At 40.9% G+C, this 21186-nt stretch overlaps 1 protein-coding gene across 4 annotated transcripts in view; it reads left to right on the forward strand.

The window, feature by feature from the left end:
• The first annotated feature begins 318 nt into the window (after positions 1-318).
• sh3gl1b (SH3-domain GRB2-like 1b) overlaps positions 319-21186 on the forward strand; it is a 32017-nt gene continuing 11149 nt past the window's right edge. For 2 of the 4 annotated variants that reach the window (XM_079638058.1, XM_079638060.1), the window contains exon 1: positions 360-692. In XM_079638058.1, coding sequence (XP_079494184.1) covers positions 648-692 — 45 coding nt within the window. In that variant the 5' untranslated portion in view covers positions 360-647. Of the gene's footprint in view, positions 693-21186 lie in introns of all 4 variants that reach the window. The other 2 variants (XM_079638059.1, XM_079638057.1) reach the window with 2 other exon arrangements.

Consider the following 21186-nt stretch of genomic DNA (forward strand, 5'->3'; position numbering starts at 1 on the left):
AGGAATAAATAACATTTATATTCAAAATATATTTAAATAGAAAACAGGTATTTTAAATTATAATAATATTTCACAATGTTACTGTTTTTTGTATTTTTAATCAAATAAATTCAGCCTTGGTGAGCATAAGAGATCTTTTAAAACATTAAAAATCATCTTAGCATAGTATTTAATAATAAACTATCAGCCTTTTTGTAGAACTCCACTAAAATAGACATCTGGCTCCATCATCTGGTCAATAGAAGCACTAGAGTTGAGGGTGCGGTACATGTCGTGAGCGGTAGAAGGCGCTGCGGGTCCTTTTCCAGTCCCTTCTCCGCTCGCGCTAGGAATGTGCTTGCGTTGCGCAGGAAACCGCTAGTTTCTCAAGACTTACAAATGCGGTGGATGGACTATTAACCGTATTAAAGTCACATTTTAGTAGAAAGCCATCAGAAGAACATTTAATATCATAACTTGATAAGAACTTTCCCAACAGCTACCTGGAATATTTTTTTTGTGTGGAGTGGGTGTCGTTTATCGTTTATCTGAGGACTTGAGTTTTATATTTCACTCAGCGACCGTTGACTTTTATCACACTGTTGTGTCAGTATTAAACCTACTTTACAAGTTTTTCTTTCGTCGAGAAAGGGGATTACGCCTTGAAGATGTCCGTGGCGGGCTTAAAGAAGCAGTTTTACAAAGCCAGCCAGGTTTGCGAGTTACTTTTTTTCTGTTGTTTTCTTCCATTGAACCGCAGTGTTGTGCCAGATAGCTTAGCATGCTAACGCTGCGCTAAACTTCTGCCCGCTATTCTGCATTTTAAAAGTATTTTGTGTGTTTTTCTCATTGTTGTATTTAACTTTTTCTAAATATTTACACAGATAAATCGTGCTATTGTTAAATGTCATACCTTTGTAGAGTTAGAAACTGCTTGCTTTGTGTTTTAATGTCGGTCTTGTCCTAACTTACAGTCATTGCCCTATTTCATATTTTTGACAGCTTTCATAAATAGTCAGTGACACTTTATGGGCGCTTTCAGACCTAATTAGAGGTTGCAATGTGTTAAAATATGCAGAAGAGTGTCTGTTTTCTTAGCTTGGTATTGCAATTCAACGCCCCCCGTCCTTACTATATCAGTCCATTTGCCACGTTTACTGCTGTTAAATGAACGATTTTGCACTGAGCATATGCTTATGATCTCATGAAACAGGGTTATTTCAAATATGTACATGTATATGGTAATTCTGCGTAGAAATACGCCAGAAATATACTGCAGCATCAGGCTTAAAGATTACCGCAGTTCCCTTTATTAGCATCTGTTGGACATTCACGTCTTCTATGGATGTTGTGTTTGTAGCTCTCTTGTTTCTATGGTTCAAACTTTATGCTGGCAATATGTAATTGGAAAATTTGACACTGTCACACTGGCTTTCATTTTACAAATGGGCAAATAGTCAGACATGTAACTTGTCAGTGGGTTAAATGAACAGTCTGCATGTGATTAAACAAGCACAATTTGGGTCATTCCTAGTATATTTAAGCTCTTTTAAAATGCAATATGCATATAGAATATATTGCATATTTGAATATGATAATATGCATTTAAACTATTTCTATAAAAGTGTATTGCAAATTTTCAGAACTACGTTTTGGTCAAGCTTGGGTCCTTCAGCTAATTATTACTTATTTAAACTATGACAGGACAATAGCAGACTGAAAAAACAGGATGAAAATAACAATAGTAACCGGTCTCTGTAATTTTGTCTAATGTCAGGATTTAATGTTTTATAGTTGAAACAAAGCTTTACTACAAAACATCATAGAGTTAATAACACATTGCATATTTGTTCATGTTTGTGCTGATATTTGTGCTTTAGTTAGCCTACATTTGTCTTTTCCTAGAGAGTGATTTTTTTTATTTTTTTTCTAGAGGGTGATGTCATTAAGGAAATGTCTTGTTTTATTAATTGAAAATTACAAAATTCTAACAGGATGAAAAGTGTAAATGAGAACAGAACATCTAACAAGAACATGTTTTGTTTGACACAGTTGAAATATTTTTAATTCAATTTTCTCATGTTCGTCGTTCACAGTATCAGCTTGATCAAAGTATAGAAATTACTTCAAATTCTCCCCTATAATAATTCATTAATAATTAATAACTATAAATATGATGTGATATGGTAAAAGAAACTTTAAACTGAGTAATATGATGTCCATCCAATATATTAATACCTATAATGGAAGCATGAAAGTGACCTGCATAACAGCAAAAACTCAGTTTCAGCAAATCTTTAAAAAAAATTTTGTTTCAGAAAAGCTTTACTAAAGCTTGCCCATCTAGTTTGGCTAGATATTGTCTTGTTATTATGTTGGGAATGGGAAAATGAAACAGAACCTGAGCGTGGGCTCGCAGCAGGCAGTGTGTTGCCTTTAAATGTGCCAAAAGTCTCACTTTGACCCTGTGAAGACAATCAAATGTGTTGTCAGGAAAACCTCTCCCTGATTTTGGCTGCTCTTCTGGTGGTGTTGTGAGGAGGTTCTTTGTCTGTGGTTAATGGTGTAATTAACTCAAGACTTTTTTTGGTTAATTCATTTATTAGTTTCTCTTTCCCAGTGGTTGTGTTTTCCTTAGGGCACATGGTCACAGATGTAGGGGAAGCAGCGCATGTCTGTCACTGTTCGCTGATCTCAGCAGGAAGGGACAATCGGTTGCCCAATTTCCTCTCAGGAACATGCTCAGATCCCCAGTGGGGGTCTACATGAGTGGAGGAGTACAGCAGGGCAGAGGAAAATGGCCAGTGAAGAGTATGAATCATGCAAGGGGGGTTGGAGTGCTCTCGTCTGCTCTTCTTGGCTTTTTTTATTGGACTGCAGTGCTGCAGAGAACTCATGCCAGCATTCCACAGTAATCAATACTTGACATAGGCCGGACACCCTGCCAAAAGACAAACTCTTAATACCAGTCGCACCCTCAGTCTAGCCTTCCTCTAGGTGGGCGGTCTGTTTAAGCTACTTTGAGATTGTCTTTTTAATGTACACTAGGGCTGCACAGTATTGAAAAAAAAAAAATTTGTTCTGCTATATATATTGCGATATGAAAACAATTTCACCAGATGATTTGAATAGCTTTATTTGTAAATAATTAATAATTCTAGGATGATTGGGGTGATTTTGTAGGGTAGTGCATCTGCATAGGAAATATTAAACAAATTATAAGCATATACAATAGAACAAAGATACAAATGAAAATATATATATATATATATATATATATATATATATAAAAATAAATATAGCTGCAAGCAGCGATTACGGGCCCAAGCCGGTGGCACCGCCACCCTGGTGCCTTTAGTTACACTAAAGGCACCGGGCTGGCGCTGCCACCGGCTTGGGCCCTCCATCGCTGCTTGCAGCTATATTTATTTTTATATATATATATATATATATATATATATATATATATATATAAAAAGCCGCCACCCCGTTGCCTTTCGGGTTCCTGTGCACGACGGGCAATAACGTAACCCCGCTTTGACTGTCGAGAAGAAGTCTGCTTTAGAGCTTGCATCAGTGTGAGTCTTTCTGCTCCCCTCCAAACACACACAGAAAAGGGGGGGGGGCTGTCTGTGTGTGTGCCCTCCCTCCCTCCCCACACACACACACACACACACACACACACACACACACAGAGAATGGCAGGGGGAACTCTGTCAGAGAGAGACAAAACCACATTCAAACCAAAATATCTGACTTCCTGTTGGTCGGAGTTAATGACTGTAAATGAGAAAGTTGTCCGGATCGATAAGCACAATTTACATACCGAGTTTTGTGACTGTAGGTAAAAATAACCCACCCACTTTAGTCAAAAGTATCTTGAAAGTAACACACTTCCTGCTGCCAGTTGGTGGCGCTATAACTTTGACTCACAATAGTCACATCCATGTGATCGCCCTCTTACAACAAACACACTGCTGAAGTTTCATCAAGATCAATAAATGTATGAAGACGTTATAACACATTGTGTTTTTCTTTTCTCGCCATAACTTCGTTTCCTCGCCACGGCCAAACCGTTCGAGATATCAAAAATCCGTCCGCAATTTACCGTCCTCAATGTCTTGACTTCATGCTGACCGAGTTTGGTGGCGATAGGATAATTTTTCTTGGACGAGTATATCAAATTCCAGGGGCATGCATTTTCATACAGCCCATAATAGCCGACTTCCTGTTGGACTGGCGTAAAACTTAGAGCACGAAAGTTGTTCGGCCCGATTAAATCTATATGTGTACCGAGTTTCATATTATTACATGCAAACGTGTTTGATATATGGACCAAGTTTTTCGGACCACGTTCAAGGGGGCGCTGTTGAGCTCCCCTGCCACGCCCGGGTACCAGCTTCAGCCCAGCCCTGATGGCCGCAGGTTCTGACCTGTGTGCAAAGTTTCAAGAGTTTTCGAGCACGTTAAGGGCCCCAAAAGTGCCCGAGAAGTCCCACACAGCAGAGAAAGGGTTAAAATAAAGCCCCCCTCCTCTCTCACACACACAGACACTGAGAGAGACTGGCAAAATTCCCATCAAATCACATTCAAACCAAAATATCTGACTTCCTGTTGGTCGGAGCTAATGACTGTAAATTAGAAAGTTGTCCGGCTCGGGGAGATAAATATAGATACCGATTTTTGTTACTGTAGGTAAAACTAATACCCCATTTTTGACTAAAGGTGGCGCTACTGAGCCCCTCCACCGCGCCCGTTTCTGAAACTTCACACATACCTAGTACCTAATAAATCTGATATGCATGTTGAGTTTCATGCAATTTGAAGCATGTTAAGAGCCTCAAATGCACCCAAAAAGAATATAACAGTTTAAAGCGTTGCCATGGCAACAGTATTTAAGATATCAATAATTCTTTCACAGGTCTACATCTGCCGTGTGTTTACATTATACACATAAAGTTTGAAGCAAATCGGGTAAAAATAAGAGGGTGAATTCAAAGCATTTTGAAAGTGACACACTTCCTGCTGCCAGTTGGTGGCGCTATAACTTTGACTCACAATAGTCACATCCATGTGATCGGCCTCTTACAACGAACACACTGCTGAAGTTTCATCAAGATCAATTAATGTATGAGGATGTTATAACACACTTCCTGTTTCCAATATTCGCCATAAATTCGTTTCCTCGCCACGGCCAAACCGTTCGAGATATCAAAAATCCCCTCGCAATTTTTCATCCTCCATGTCTTGACTTCATGCACACCGAGTTTCGTGGTGATTGGTTGAATCGTCTAGGAGGAGTATTTTAAATTCCATTGCATGTGTTTTTTAAACTACGCCAAATAGCCGACTTCCTGTTGGGCTGGGGTAAAAAGTCAGAGGCACGAAGGATATATGAACCGATGAGATCTATAAGTGTACCGAGTTTCATATTATTACACGCAAGCGTGTTTGATTTATGGACCAAGTTTTCGGACCGCGTTCCAGGGGGCGCTGTCGAGCCCCCCTGCCACGCCCGGGTCCCAGCTTCAGTCCGGCTCTAATGGCCGCGGGTTCTGACATTTGTGCAAAGTTTCAAGAGTTTTTGAGCACGTTAAGGCCCCCAAAAGTGCCCAAAAGGTAGTAATATAATAATAATAATAAAATATATATATATATATATATATATATATATATATAAATATAGCTGCAAGCAGCGATTACGGGCCCAAGCCGGTGGCACCGCCACCCCGGTGCCTTTAGTTGCACTAAAGGCACCAGGGTGGCGGTGCCACCGGCTTGGGCCCTCCATCGCTGCTTGCAGCTATATTTATATATATATATATATATATATATATATATATATAAAACCGCCACCCCGGTGCCTTTAGGGTTCCTGTGCACAATGGGCAATAACGTAACTCCGCTTTGATTGTCCAGAAGAAGTCTGCTTTAGAGCTTGCATCAGTGTGGGTTCTGCAAAAGTGCGCATCGAGGGCACATATCAACCACAAAGTATGCGTGAGCACCCTTCTGAAACCTAAAATGAAAAATTAGACACCCTACAGTCTCATGGACTTAACGGACACATGAAATCAGCAGCCATTGTAAGTACACAACACCAAAAATTCATATGAAGTGTGGTATATATATATATATATTACCTTTTTTAAGGGACAAGACAAAGAATTTGACTTGCCTGACCTGATTAGAACAGTGAAAAAAATAAAAAATAAAAATAATCACTAAAACGAGAATTGTTCTGATTTTATTATGATACTCAAAATATTCCACAACAAATCCTTTAAATGTATTGATATTCAGAACAGAACAAGAATTAAAAAAATAACAATAAAATATAATTTATTTATTTCGATTTTGTATTTTTATTTAATGACTATTATTTATTTAGAGCAGGTACAGCTAGTGTGCGATGCTTTTGCTATTTCAGAGGAAAAAAACACATTTTATTTAAAAAATGCTTTTCAATTAAATCAGATGTTCAAGCTTTGTTTTCGTTTTATTATTTTGTTTGTTTTAAACTTTGTTCAATTTATATTGTTAATCATTTGACACTAACCAAATGCATAAAGTATCATTTTAACTTTTAAAAAACTATTAACATTTGTTCATAGTACATTGTCTGTCTTTTGTTAATAGGACAAAACATTGTTATTATATTTTATAATATTTTATATATATATATATATATATATATATATATATATATTAAATAAACATTTGTAATGAAATCGTTCAAAAAAAAATATATCAGCATTGTTTTAAACTTTGAAACACAGAAGTAGCGCAATGTCTGGCCACGCCCACTTCTGGCATCAGACTTTTAGGCTGGCGCTGTCGTGATCACACTGATATGACGTATGGTTCTGGGGTTCTGCAGTTGGTTACTATTGGGGCTCCCGCGCCGCCTCCTTTTCACAACCTGAGGGAACCGTCTCCGGAATATTAACCTCACTCCCAGAAGTCCAATTCCCATCATTCATGCCTCTTACCTGGGACTGATTGCACGCACGCACACGCACACACACACACACACACACACACACACACCCGCGCACACACGCACACGTACACTGTTTAAAAACAAGAAATATTTATCCAACCTCGTTTAAAACAGTCTGTCGGTGCCATCTTTTGGACATTCATCATATTGCATTGGTTTTAATTTCTAGTCCTCAAACAGAGCAGTAGCCTAATCCGTTTATTTTTAAGTTATTGATTAAAAAAGAAACATCAAATGCATTTTTAGTCATAGTATTATTTTATACAGAAATACATTATTTGTAATTCAGATGAGAATAATTTTAAGGAAAACAAATATATTGATCTGAAATATAGCACGTGTTTTTGTAAAATAAATTCAAGCAATAGTCTACCCGCCCCCGAAATGGCGCTAATTTTAAAATTAAACTAAAAAAGCTCACGGCTGCACAGGCATTCATAACGGTGCGCGTCCAACGCGAGGAGTGAGCAGAACAGAGCGAACGTTTTTTAGTTAATTTCTACTTTCATAAGAATTCATTCGAGCGCACTGCAAGCGCCACCATAATCATACTTACTTTCACTTTTATATTAGCGATTTAAAAGCCCTCGCTGGTGTCACACGTTGGTTAACCGGTGGGAAAAATATACAGATATTCAAATATACAGATATATTAAATATATCATCGCGCTCCACCGTCGATTTGATGTGTGTGTGTGTGTTAAAATAATTTAGTTCAGTTAGAGAACGGGCACTAACTTACAATTAAAACCTGAACGTGTCCGCTTAATAAATCGTGAGCTGAATGAGAGTCGCAGCAAAGATCAGCACAAGGAGTCCAATTTCATTAATCATGGGTGGACAGCTGACTGAAAAGATGATGACGGAATATTGAACACGCAATTCAAGCAATCCCACCCCCGAAATGGCGCTATGTTTAAAATGAAACTAAATGCTCACGGCTACACGGGTAATAACGCGTTCACGGCGAGGAACGAGCAGAACCATTTTTTTACAGTCTATGAGCAGAACAGAGTGAATGTGTTTTAGTTCATTCCTACTGGACGTCCAGTACTACTTTGGCTTTTAAGTTAGCGATTTAAAAGCCCCCGCTTTAATCACACATCCATTAACCCGTAGGAAAATATTCTCACAGTCACTAATATATTTATATATAAATACAATATACAATGGGCCTACCTGATTTCGAACACAAGAGGGCAGTATTGCCCTATGTATGACTTATTTTTTTACTAAATAGCGCATTCTGGCTGTTTTTTAACTTATACATAATTCTTAAATTGAAAAAAAGAACAAAATGGGTTTAGTTCTGATATTTGTATACTTTTATATAGAAATAAATGGTGTATAATAAAAATTTTAGAAGATATGAGGCTTTTAGTGTTTCCTTTCTGGACATTACTTTAATCCCTCGCCACAGCAAAACCGTTTGAGATATTTAATATCCGTTCATAATTTAGCATCTTTAATGTATTTTCATCATGTTGAAAAAGTTTGGTGTGAATAAAATCAACCACCGCTAAAAACTCGGAGTCTAAAATATATCAATATATCACATTCAAACCAAAATATCTGACTTCCTGTTGGTCGGAGCTAATGACTGTAAATTAGAAAGTTGTCCGGCTCGAAGAGAAGAATATACGTACCGAGTTTGGTTACTGTAGATAAAACTAATACCCCATTTTTGACTAAAGGTGGCGCTACTGAGCCCCTTACCACGCCCGTTTCTGAAACTTCGCACATGTCTATTACACAATAAATGTGATATGCATGTTGAGTTTCATGCAATTTGAAGCATGTTAAGAGCCTCAAATGCATCCAAAAAGAATATAAAAGTTTAAAGCGTTGCCATGGCGACAGTATTAAAGATATCAATAATCCTTTCACAGGTCTACATCTGTCGTGTGTTTACATTATACAGATGAAGTTTGAAGCAAATCGGGTAAAAATAAGAGGGTGAATTCAAAGCATTTTGAAAGTGACACACTTCCTGCTGCCAGTTGGTGGCGCTATAACTTTGACTCACAATAGTCACATCCATATGATCGGCCTCTTACAGCGAACACACTGCTGAAGTTTCATCAAGATCAGTTAATGTATGAGGATGTTATAACACACTTCCTGTTTCCAATATTCGCCATAAATTCGTTTCCTCGCCACGGCCAAACCGTTCGAGATATCAAAAATCCCCTCGCAATTTATCATCCTCCATGTCTTGACTTCATGCACACCGAGTTTCGTGGTCATCCGATGAATTCTCTAGGACAAGTGTTTCAAATGCCAGAACATGCGTTTCCATACAGCCCATAATAACCGACTTCCTGTTGGACTGGCGTAAAACTTAGAGCACGAAAGTTGTTCGGCCCGATGAGATCTATACGTGTACCGAGTTTCATATTATTACATGCAAGCGTGTTTGAGATATGGACATGTTTTTGAATCCCATTCCAGGGGGCGCTGTCGAGCCCCCCTGCCACGCCCGGGTCCCAGCTTCAGTCGGGCCCTAATGGCCGCGGGTTCTGACATTTGTGCAAAGTTTCAAGAGTTTTTGAGCACGTTAAGGCCCCCAAAAGTGCCCAAAAGGTAGTAATATAATAATAATAAAGAAGAAGAATAAATAATAATCCCATGGAAAACAATAGGGCCTTCGCCTTTTCAAGGCTTGGGCCCTAATAATCCCATGGAAAACAATAGGGCCTTCGCCTTTTCAAGGCTTGGGCCCTAATAATCCGAAGAAAAACAATAGGGCCTTCGCCTTTTCAAGGCTTGGGCCCTAAAAATTATACACTATATTAATAAAACAAAACCAAAATATATATATATATATATATATATATATATATATATAAATAAATATAGCTGCAAGCAGCGATTACGGGCCCAAGCCGGTGGCACCGCCACCCTGGTGCCTTTAGTTACACTAAAGGCACCGGGCTGGCGCTGCCACCGGCTTGGGCCCTCCATCGCTGCTTGCAGCTATATTTATTTATATATATATATATATATATATATATATATATATATATATATATATATATAAAAAGCCGCCACCCCGTTGCCTTTCGGGTTCCTGTGCACGACGGGCAATAACGTAACCCCGCTTTGACTGTCGAGAAGAAGTCTGCTTTAGAGCTTGTATCAGTGTGAGTCTTTCTGCTCCCCTCCAAACACACACAGAAAAGGGGGGGGACTCACATTAGTTACATCCATGTGATCGCTCTCTTACAACAAACACGCTACTGAAGTTTCATCAAGATCAATAAATGTATGAAGACGTTATAACAGATCGTGTTTCTCTTTTCTCGCCATAATTTCGTTTCCTCGCCACGGCCAAACTGTTCGAGATATCAAAAATCCGTCAGCAATTTAGTATCCTCAATGTCTTGTCGTCAGGCTGACCGAGTTTGGTTTCGATTGGATGAATTTTCTAGAAAGAGTGTTTCAAATTCCAGGGGCATGCGTTTTCATACCACCCACAATAGCCGACTTCCTGTTGGGCTGGCGTAAAACTTAGAGCACGAAAGTTGTTCGGCCCGATGAGATCTAAATGTGTACCGAGTTTCATATTATTACATGCAAGCATGTTTGATATATGGACAAGTGTTTGAATCCCATTCCAGGGGGCGCTGTCGAGCCCCCCTGCCACGCCCGGGTACCAGCTTCAGCCCGGCCGCGGGTTCTAACCTGTGTGCAAAATTTCAAGAGTTTTCGAGCACGTTAAGGGCCCAAAAAGTGCCCAAGATTTTGCACACAGCAGAGAAAGGGTTAAACTAAACTAGCCCCCCTCCTCACACACACTCACACACAGATCCCCCCCTCCCCTCCCCACCCCACACAGACAGACACACACACACAGAATAGCAGAGAGACAGAGAGAGACACAATTCACATTCAAACCACAATATCTGACTTTCTGTTGGTCGGAGCTAATGACTGTAAATTAGAAAGTTGTTCGGCTTGATAATATCAATATACACGCTGAGTTTTGTAACTGTAGGTAAAACTATAACTAAGTTATAACACACTTTATGCATCCTTTTTTAATCATAAATTCGTTTCCTCGCCACGGCCAAACCGTTCGAGATATCAAAAATCCGTCCGCAATTTAGCATCCTCCATGTCTTGACTTCATGCACACCGAGTTTCGTGGTCATCGGATGAATTCTCTGGGAGAAGTGTTTCAAATGCCAGAACATGCGTTTCCATACAGCCCATAATAGCCGACTTCCTGTTGGACTGGCGTAAAACTTAGAGCACGAAAGTTGTTCGGCCCGATGAGATCTATATGTGTACCGAGTTTCATATTATTACATGCAAGCGTGTTTGATATATGGACATGTTTTTGAATCCCATTCCAGGGGGCGCTGCCGAGCCCCCCTGCCACGCCCGGGTCCCAGCTTCAGCGCGGCCCTAATGGCCGCGGGTTCTGACATTTGTGCAAAGTTTCAAGAGTTTTTGAGCACGTTAAGGCCCCCAAAAGTGCCCAAAAGGTAGTAAAATAATAATAAATATAGCTGCAAGCAGCGATTACGGGCCCAAGCCGGTGGCACCGCCACCCTGGTGCCTTACACTAAAGGCACCGAGGTGGCGGTGCCACCGGCTTGGGCCCTCCATCGCTGCTTGCAGCTATATTTATTTATATATATATATATATATATATATATATATATATAAACCGCCACCCCGGTGCCTTTAGGGTTCCTGTGCACGACGGGCAATAACGTAACTCCGCTTTGACTGTCGAGAAGAAGTCTGCTTTAGAGCTTGCATCAGTGTGGGTTCTGCAAAAGTGCGCATCGAGGGCACATATCAACCACAAAGTATGCGTGAGCACCCTTCTGAAACCTAAAATGAAAAATTAGACACCCTACAGTCTCATGGACTTAACGGTAACGGACACATGAAATCAGCAGCCATTGTAAGTACACAAGACCAAAAATTAATATGAAGTGTGGTATATATATTCATTGAAATTACTGTACTTTAAAACACTTGTTTAAAAGAAAAAACACATGTATACATAGTATAAAACACTAGATGCCACAATATACCTATTTTTAATAGTCTTTCTGCCCCCCTCCCCACACACACAGAGACAGGGGGGCTGTCTGTGTGTGTGCCCTCCCTCCCCTCCCCACACAGACACACACGGGGGGGGAGTGTCAGACAGACAGACAGACAGACAGACACACACACACACACACACACACACACACACACACACACACACACACACACACACAGAATGGCAGGGGGAACTCTGTCGGAGAGAGACAAAACCACATTCAAACCAAAATATCTGACTTCATGTTGGTCGGAGCTAATGACTGTAAATGAGAAAGTTGTCCGGCTCGATAAGCACAATATACATACCGAGTTTTGTGACTGTAGGTAAAAATAACCCCCCCACTTTAGTCAAAAGCATCTTGAAAGTAACACACTTCCTGCTGCCAGTTGGTGGCGCTATAACTTTGACTCACATTAGTTACATCCATGTGATCGGCCTCTTACAAAAAACACACTACTGAAGTTTCATCAAGATCAGTTAATGTATGAAGACGTTATAACACATCGTGTTTCTCTTTTCTCGCCATAAATTCGTTTCCTCGCCATGGCCAAACCGTTCGAGATATCAAAAATCCGTCCGCAATTTAGCATCCTCAATGTCTTGACTTCATGCTGACCGAGTTTGGTGAAGATCAAATTAAATTTCTTGGAGGAGTATATAAAATTCCAGGGGCGTGCGTTTTCATACAACCCATAATAGCCGACTTCCTGTTGGGCTGGCGTAAAACTTAGAGCACGAAAGTTGTTCGGCCCGATGAGATCTATATGTGTACCGAGTTTCATACTAATTCATGCAATATTCAGTTTGATATAGGGACCAAGTTTTCGGACCCCGTTAAAGGGGGCGCTGTTGAGCCCCCCTGCCACGCCCGGGTACCAGCTTCAGCCCGGCCCTGATGGCCGCAGGTTCTGACCTGTGTGCAAAGTTTCAAGAGTTTTCGAGCACGTTAAGGGCCCCAAAAGTGCCCGAGAAGTCCCACACAGCAGAGAAAGGGTTAAAATAAAGCCCCCCTCCTCTCTCACACACACAGACACTGAGAGAGACTGGCAAAATTCCCATCAAATCACATTCAAACCAAAATATCTGACTTCCTGTTGGTCGGAGCTAATGACTGTAAATTAGAAAGTTGTCCGGCTCGGGGAGATAAATATAAATACCGATTTTTGTTACTGTAGGTAAAACTAATACCCCATTTTTGACTAAAGGTGGCGCTACTGAGCCCCTTACCGCGCCCGTTTCTGAAACTTCACACATGCCTAGTACCTAATAAATCTGATATGCATGTTGAGTTTCATGCAATTTGAAGCATGTTAAGAGCCTCAAATGCACCCAAAAAGAATATAAAAGTTTAAAGCGCTGCCATGGCGACAGTATTTAAGATATCAATAATTCTTTCACAGGTCTACATCTGCCGTGTGTTTACATTATACACATAAAGTTTGAAGCAAATCGGGTAAAAATAAGAGGGTGAATTCAAAGCATTTTGAAAGTGACACACTTCCTGCTGCCAGTTGGTGGCGCTATAACTTTGACTCACAATAGTCACATCCATGTGATCGGCCTCTTACAACGAACACACTGCTGAAGTTTCATCAAGATCAATTAATGTATGAGGATGTTATAACACACTTCCTGTTTCCAATATTCGCCATAAATTCGTTTCCTCGCCACGGCCAAACCGTTTGAGATATCAAAAATCCCCTCGCAATTTATCATCCTCCATGTCTTGACTTCATGCACACCGAGTTTCGTGGTGATTGGTTGAATCGTCTAGGAGGAGTACTTTAAATTCCATTGCATGTGTTTTTTAAACTACGCCAAATAGCCGACTTCCTGTTGGGCTGGGGTAAAAAGTCAGAGCACGAAGGATATATGAACCGATGAGATCTATAAGTGTACAGAGTTTCATATTATTACACGCAAGCGTGTTTGATTTATGGACCAAGTTTTCGGACCGCGTTCCAGGGGGCGCTGTCGAGCCCCCCTGCCACGCCCGGGTACCAGCTTCAGTCCGGCTCTAATGGCCGCGGGTTCTGACATTTGTGCAAAGTTTCAAGAGTTTTTGAGCACGTTAAGGCCCCCAAAAGTGCCCAAAAGGTAGTAATATAATAATAATAATAATAATAGTTAAGAAGAATAATCCTTTGGAAAACAATAGGGCCTTCGCCTTTTCAAGGCTTGGGCCCTAATAATAATAATAATAAATATAGCTGCAAGCAGCGATTACGGGCCCAAGCCGGTGGCACCGCCACCCTGGTGCCTTTAGTTACACTAAAGGCACCGGGCTGGCGCTGCCACCGGCTTGGGCCCTCCATCGCTGCTTGCAGCTATATTTATTTATATATATATATATATATATAAAGCCGCCACCCCGTTGCCTTTCGGGTTCCTGTGCACGACGGGCAATAACGTAACCCCGCTTTGACTGTCGAGAAGAAGTCTGCTTTAGAGCTTGTATCAGTGTGAGTCTTTCTGCTCCCCTCCAAACACACACAGAAAAAGGGGGGGACTCACATTAGTTACATCCATGTGATCGCTCTCTTACAACAAACACGCTACTGAAGTTTCATCAAGATCAATAAATGTATTAAGACGTTATAACAGATCGTGTTTCTCTTTTCTCGCCATAATTTAGTTTCCTCGCCACGGCCAAACTGTTCGAGATATCAAAAATCCGTCAGCAATTTAGTATCCTCAATGTCTTGTCGTCAGGCTGACCGAGTTTGGTTGCGATTGGATGAATTTTCTAGAAAGAGTGTTTCAAATTCCAGGGGCATGCGTTTTCATACCACCCACAATAGCCGACTTCCTGTTGGGCTGGCGTAAAACTTAGAGCACGAAAGTTGTTCGGCCCGATGAGATCTAAATGTGTACCGAGTTTCATATTATTACATGCAAGCGTGTTTGATATACGGACAAGTGTTTGAATCCCATTCCAGGGGGCGCTGTCGAGCCCCCCTGCCACGCCCGGTTACCAGCTTCAGCCCGGCCCTGATGGCCGCGGGTTCTGACCTGTGTGCAAAATTTCAAGAGTTTTCGAGCACGTTAAGGGCCCCAAAAGTGCCCGAGATTTTGCACACAGCAGAGAAAGGGTTAAACTAAACTAGCCCCCCTCCTCACACACACACACACACACACACACACACACACACATACACAGATCCCCCCTCCCCTCCCCACCCCACACAGACAGACACACACACACAGAATGGCAGAGAGACAGAGAGAGACAGAATTCACATTCAAACCACAATATCTGACTTTCTGTTGGTCGGAGCTAATGACTGTAAATTAGAAAGTTGTTCGGCTTGATAAGATCAATATACACGCTGAGTTTTGTAACTGTAGGTAAAACTATAACTATAACTATAAAGTTATAACACACTTTATGCATCCTTTTTTAATCATAAATTTGTTTCCTCGCCACGGCCAAACCGTTCGAGATATCAAAAATCCGTCCGCAATTTAGCATCCTCCATGTCTTGACTTCATGCACACCGAGTTTCGTGGTCATCGGATGAATTCTCTGGGAGAAGTGTTTCAAATGCCAGAACATGCGTTTCCATACAGCCCATAATAGCCGACTTCCTGTTGGACTGGCGTAAAACTTAGAGCACGAAAGTTGTTCGGCCCGATGAGATCTATATGTGTACCGAGTTTCATATTATTACATGCAAGCGTGTTTGATATATGGACATGTTTTTGAATCCCATTCCAGGGGGCGCTGCCGAGCCCCCCTGCCACGCCCGGGTACCAGCTTCAGTCGGGCCCTGATGGCCGCGGGTTCTGACATTTGTGCAAAGTTTCAAGAGTTTTTGAGCACGTTAAGGCCCCCAAAAGTGCCCGAGAAGTCCCACACAGCAGAGAAAGGGTTAAAATAAAGCCCCCCTCCTCTCTCACACACACAGACACTGAGAGAGACTGGCAAAATTCCCATCAAATCACATTCAAACCAAAATATCTGACTTCCTGTTGGTCGGAGCTAATGACTGTCAATTAGAAAGTTGTCCGGATCGGGGAGATAAATATAGATACCGATTTTTGTTACTGTAGGTAAAACTAATACCCCATTTTTGACTAAAGGTGGCGCTACTGAGCCCCTTACCACGCCCGTTTCTGAAACTTCACACATGCCTAGTACCTAATAAATCTGATATGCATGTTGAGTTTCATGCAATTTGAAGCATGTTAAGAGCCTCAAATGCACCCAAAAAGAATATAAAAGTTTAAAGCGTTGCCATGGCGACAGTATTAAAGATATCAATAATCCTTTCACAGGTCTACATCTGCCGTGTGTTTACATTATACACATAAAGTTTGAAGCAAATCGGGTAAAAATAAGAGGGTGAATTCAAAGCATTTTGAAAGTGACACACTTCCTGCTGCCAGTTGGTGGCGCTATAACTTTGACTCACAATAGTCACATCCATATGATCGGCCTCTTACAACGAACACACTGCTGAAGTTTCATCAAGATCAATTAATGTATGAGGATGTTATAACACACTTCCTGTTTCCAATATTCGCCATAAATTCGTTTCCTCGCCACGGCCAAACCGTTCGAGATATCAAAAATCCCCTCGCAATTTATCATCCTCCATGTCTTGACTTCATGCACACCGAGTTTCGTGGTGATTGGTTGAATCGTCTAGGAGGAGTATTTTAAATTCCATTGCATGTGTTTTTTAAACTACGCCAAATAGCCGACTTCCTGTTGGGCTGGGGTAAAAAGTCAGAGCATGAAGGATATATGAACCGATGAGATCTATAAGTGTACCGAGTTTCATATTATTACACGCAAGCGTGTTTGATTTATGGACCAAGTTTTCGGACCGCGTTCCAGGGGGCGCTGGCGAGCCCCCCTGCCACGCCCGGGTCCCAGCTTCAGTCGGGCCCTAATGGCCACGGGTTCTGACATTTGTGCAAAGTTTCAAGAGTTTTTGAGCACGTTAAGGCCCCCAAAAGTGCCCAAAAGGTAGTAATATAATAATAATAAAGAAGAATAATCCGGAGGAAAACAATAGGGCCTTCGCCTTTTCAAGGCTTGGGCCCTAATAAATATATATATATATATATATATATATATATATATATATATATATATATATAAATAAATATAGCTGCAAGCAGCGATTACGGGCCCAAGCCGGTGGCACCGCCACCCTGGTGCCTTTAGTTACACTAAAGGCACCGGGCTGGCGCTGCCACCGGCTTGGGCCCTCCATCGCTGCTTGCAGCTATATTTATTTATATATATATATATATATATATATATATATATATATATATATATATATATATATATATATATATAAAAAGCCGCCACCCCGTTGCCTTTCGGGTTCCTGTGCACGACGGGCAATAACGTAACCCCGCTTTGACTGTCGAGAAGAAGTCTGCTTTAGAGCTTGTATCAGTGTGAGTCTTTCTGCTCCCCTCCAAACACACACAGAAAAGGGGGGGGACTCACATTAGTTACATCCATGTGATCGCTCTCTTACAACAAACACGCTACTGAAGTTTCATCAAGATCAATAAATGTATGAAGACGTTATAACAGATCGTGTTTCTCTTTTCTCGCCATAATTTCGTTTCCTCGCCACGGCCAAACTGTTCGAGATATCAAAAATCCGTCAGCAATTTAGTATCCTCAATGTCTTGTCGTCAGGCTGACCGAGTTTGGTTTCGATTGGATGAATTTTCTAGAAAGAGTGTTTCAAATTCCAGGGGCATGCGTTTTCATACCACCCACAATAGCCGACTTCCTGTTGGGCTGGCGTAAAACTTAGAGCACGAAAGTTGTTCGGCCCGATGAGATCTAAATGTGTACCGAGTTTCATATTATTACATGCAAGCATGTTTGATATATGGACAAGTGTTTGAATCCCATTCCAGGGGGCGCTGTCGAGCCCCCCTGCCACGCCCGGGTACCAGCTTCAGCCCGGCCGCGGGTTCTAACCTGTGTGCAAAATTTCAAGAGTTTTCGAGCACGTTAAGGGCCCAAAAAGTGCCCAAGATTTTGCACACAGCAGAGAAAGGGTTAAACTAAAGTAGCCCCCCTCCTCACACACACTCACACACACACACATACACAGATCCCCCCCTCCCCTCCCCACCCCACACAGACAGACACACACACACAGAATAGCAGAGAGACAGAGAGAGACACAATTCACATTCAAACCACAATATCTGACTTTCTGTTGGTCGGAGCTAATGACTGTAAATTAGAAAGTTGTTCGGCTTGATAATATCAATATACACGCTGAGTTTTGTAACTGTAGGTACAACTATAACTAAGTTATAACACACTTTATGCATCCTTTTTTAATCATAAATTCGTTTCCTCGCCACGGCCAAACCGTTCGAGATATCAAAAATCCGTCCGCAATTTAGCATCCTCCATGTCTTGACTTCATGCACACCGAGTTTCGTGGTCATCGGATGAATTCTCTGGGAGAAGTGTTTCAAATGCCAGAACATGCGTTTCCATACAGCCCATAATAGCCGACTTCCTGTTGGACTGGCGTAAAACTTAGAGCACGAAAGTTGTTCGGCCCGATGAGATCTATATGTGTACCGAGTTTCATATTATTACATGCAAGCGTGTTTGATATATGGACATGTTTTTGAATCCCATTCCAGGGGGCGCTGCCGAGCCCCCCTGCAACGCCCGGGTCCCAGCTTCAGTCCGGCTCTAATGGCCGCGGGTTCTGACATTTGTGCAAAGTTTCAAGAGTTTTTGAGCACGTTAAGGCCCCCAAAAGTGCCCAAAAGGTAGTAAAATAATAATAATAATAATAATAATAATAATAAGAAGAAGAAGAAGAAGAATAATAATCCTTAGAAAAACAATAGGGCCTTCGCCTTTTCAAGGCTTGGGCCCTAATAAGAAGTGCTTTGTTTTTTCAGGTATATCTAACTGTATTCAGGGTCAGACATTGAATAATCAAGTGTGAAATAACACTGCATAGTCTTCACTGTATAAATTAAATATAGGCTAATTCATTCATTAGTACAATTTATTTTTGTTCAAGCTTTTTGTTGTTTGATTAACATTGATGACCCAAAAATCTGCGGGTATATATGGTATATTCACTTTAAGATGAATGCGCGGGTTAAAATATAATGATATGGTTAAACTTTGCAATTAATCCGCGAATCACATGCGCTCCGAACTGATGGCAGCTGAGCTGGCCCGTATGGATCACATCACAGATCAACTACGATCCCTATACTTGACATCGCACATCCTGTGATGTGACTAGCGCGGATGCGCACTTCACGATATCGATGCTAAAGTGATATAATTGTGCAGCGCTAATGTAACACACCAGAGAATGTTTTGCATTTAGCCTTTTTCTGATTAGAAACGGTATTCTGCAGTAAAATTGTACAATATAAAATTGTAAGAATTTCATTTGGATCTTTCATTATTACATAATCATTTGTTTTCAATTCAAATGGGATGATGTGGGCGGGGCAATAATCCCTCCTCTCCAACAATCTGTAAGATCGCAGCAATAGAACATACATTTTCTGGATGATACCAGCCATAAAGTTGGTAATTTCTGCACCACTGCAGTAAAAATAAACAGTGAAATGAAATGTTTTCATACAGGTTTCCTGAATACTTCCTGTGGTCAGAAAAACAGATGCCATTGGTTCTGCCAGTGTTGCTGTGTCAGGCTTGTTGAGATGCTACAAACAGCAATGTTTCAATTGAGACACATCGTTTACACTTCTGTGAGTAATTATGCCTTCAGTTTTCTGGGCATAGCAAGGTGGGATAGGAGAAAGTATTTTTTTAACAAAAAAAGCAGATCCATCCAAGCAGGTGTCTACCTAGTAACACATTTACTTAACATTTGTTTTGTTGTGTGAGGATTGTGCAAGAGGGATTGTTCTGAAATTCCTGCGTTGTTTCTGTAGAAGTTGACTCACAGTCATGCATTCTTCTCTTCATTAGACTCACAAGCACAGCATTATCTATGGAGTGTGGACTTGGTTTCAGTCTGCGCCTGCTGGGTCTGCTTCGGCTATGTGGTCGGCTGTTTGTGTGTGCGTATTTGTGTCAAAGTTAGCAGTTGTTTGCATTCTTTATACACAGTGTGTCAGAGCCAAGCCTCTGTATTATCTTTTTACCTGCTGATAAAGCCTCTTTCAGTCGTAAATAGGCCTATACATCATGTCGCCAGCGGAACTGAGCTGTTCAGTTTCATTATGGGAGTGTCCGATTTAGATCATTGCAGAACATCTTCTGTTTTTAAATAGAAAGGTGGCACTGATAATATTGCCTTCATTTAGCCTAAATGTTATATTGATGGGAACTTGAACACGTCTGTCTTTATCTGTTGCCTTAATCTAAGCCGTATCATGTTTTCCACCTAGTTTATGGCGTTAACTCTATCCAGTGTCTCTCACCATCTCAACATATTGGAGGCATTTGGACGCACCCATTGACATGCCACAAAACACTGGTTAATTATTTATTAGTTTCCTTTGTTCTTGGTCTGCCAAACTAACTGAATTGCACAAATATGCAAACATCCTTGGAGGATCTAGAGTGAAAAGGTCACTGCAAGCAGACACCTCCATGTCAAACACCGCTACAGTTGTAATGGAGTGTTCTTGTGCTGATGTCTTTGGTTTAAAATAACTCTGCTTTTCATCTTGATTCAATTGTATCAAGTTGTTCATGATTGCTCTTGTGCATGGTGGTGGTGGTGTTAAAGGATTAGTTCACTCCAGAATGAAAATTTCCTGATAATTTACTCACCCCCATGTAGGGCTGGGCGGTATATCGAATTTGTACGATATATCGATATATTTATTTGAAACGATATGGAATGAGGCAATACCGTTTATATTGATATAGTAGTTTGATACAAGCACATCTGAAAAATAGCGGAGGACGCAGTGTGAGCTGCTGCAGTGAAAGTAGGCTACATAGTAGAAATTTGTCCTAAACATGACACAAGCTTATATTAAGGGCTTCAAAATAACTGGTAAGATATAGTTAACAAGTTTAAAGCAGCTTGCCCTATCAGAGATGCTCTGACTTCCAAACAGACGGAGCATAATAGAATAGGAGAGCAATAATTCTGACTAAAATGTAGCCTACATATTGCTAAAA

This window comes from Phoxinus phoxinus (assembly GCF_949152265.1).
Source record: "Phoxinus phoxinus genome assembly, chromosome: 15".
Classification (NCBI taxonomy): Eukaryota; Metazoa; Chordata; class Actinopteri; order Cypriniformes; family Leuciscidae; genus Phoxinus; species Phoxinus phoxinus.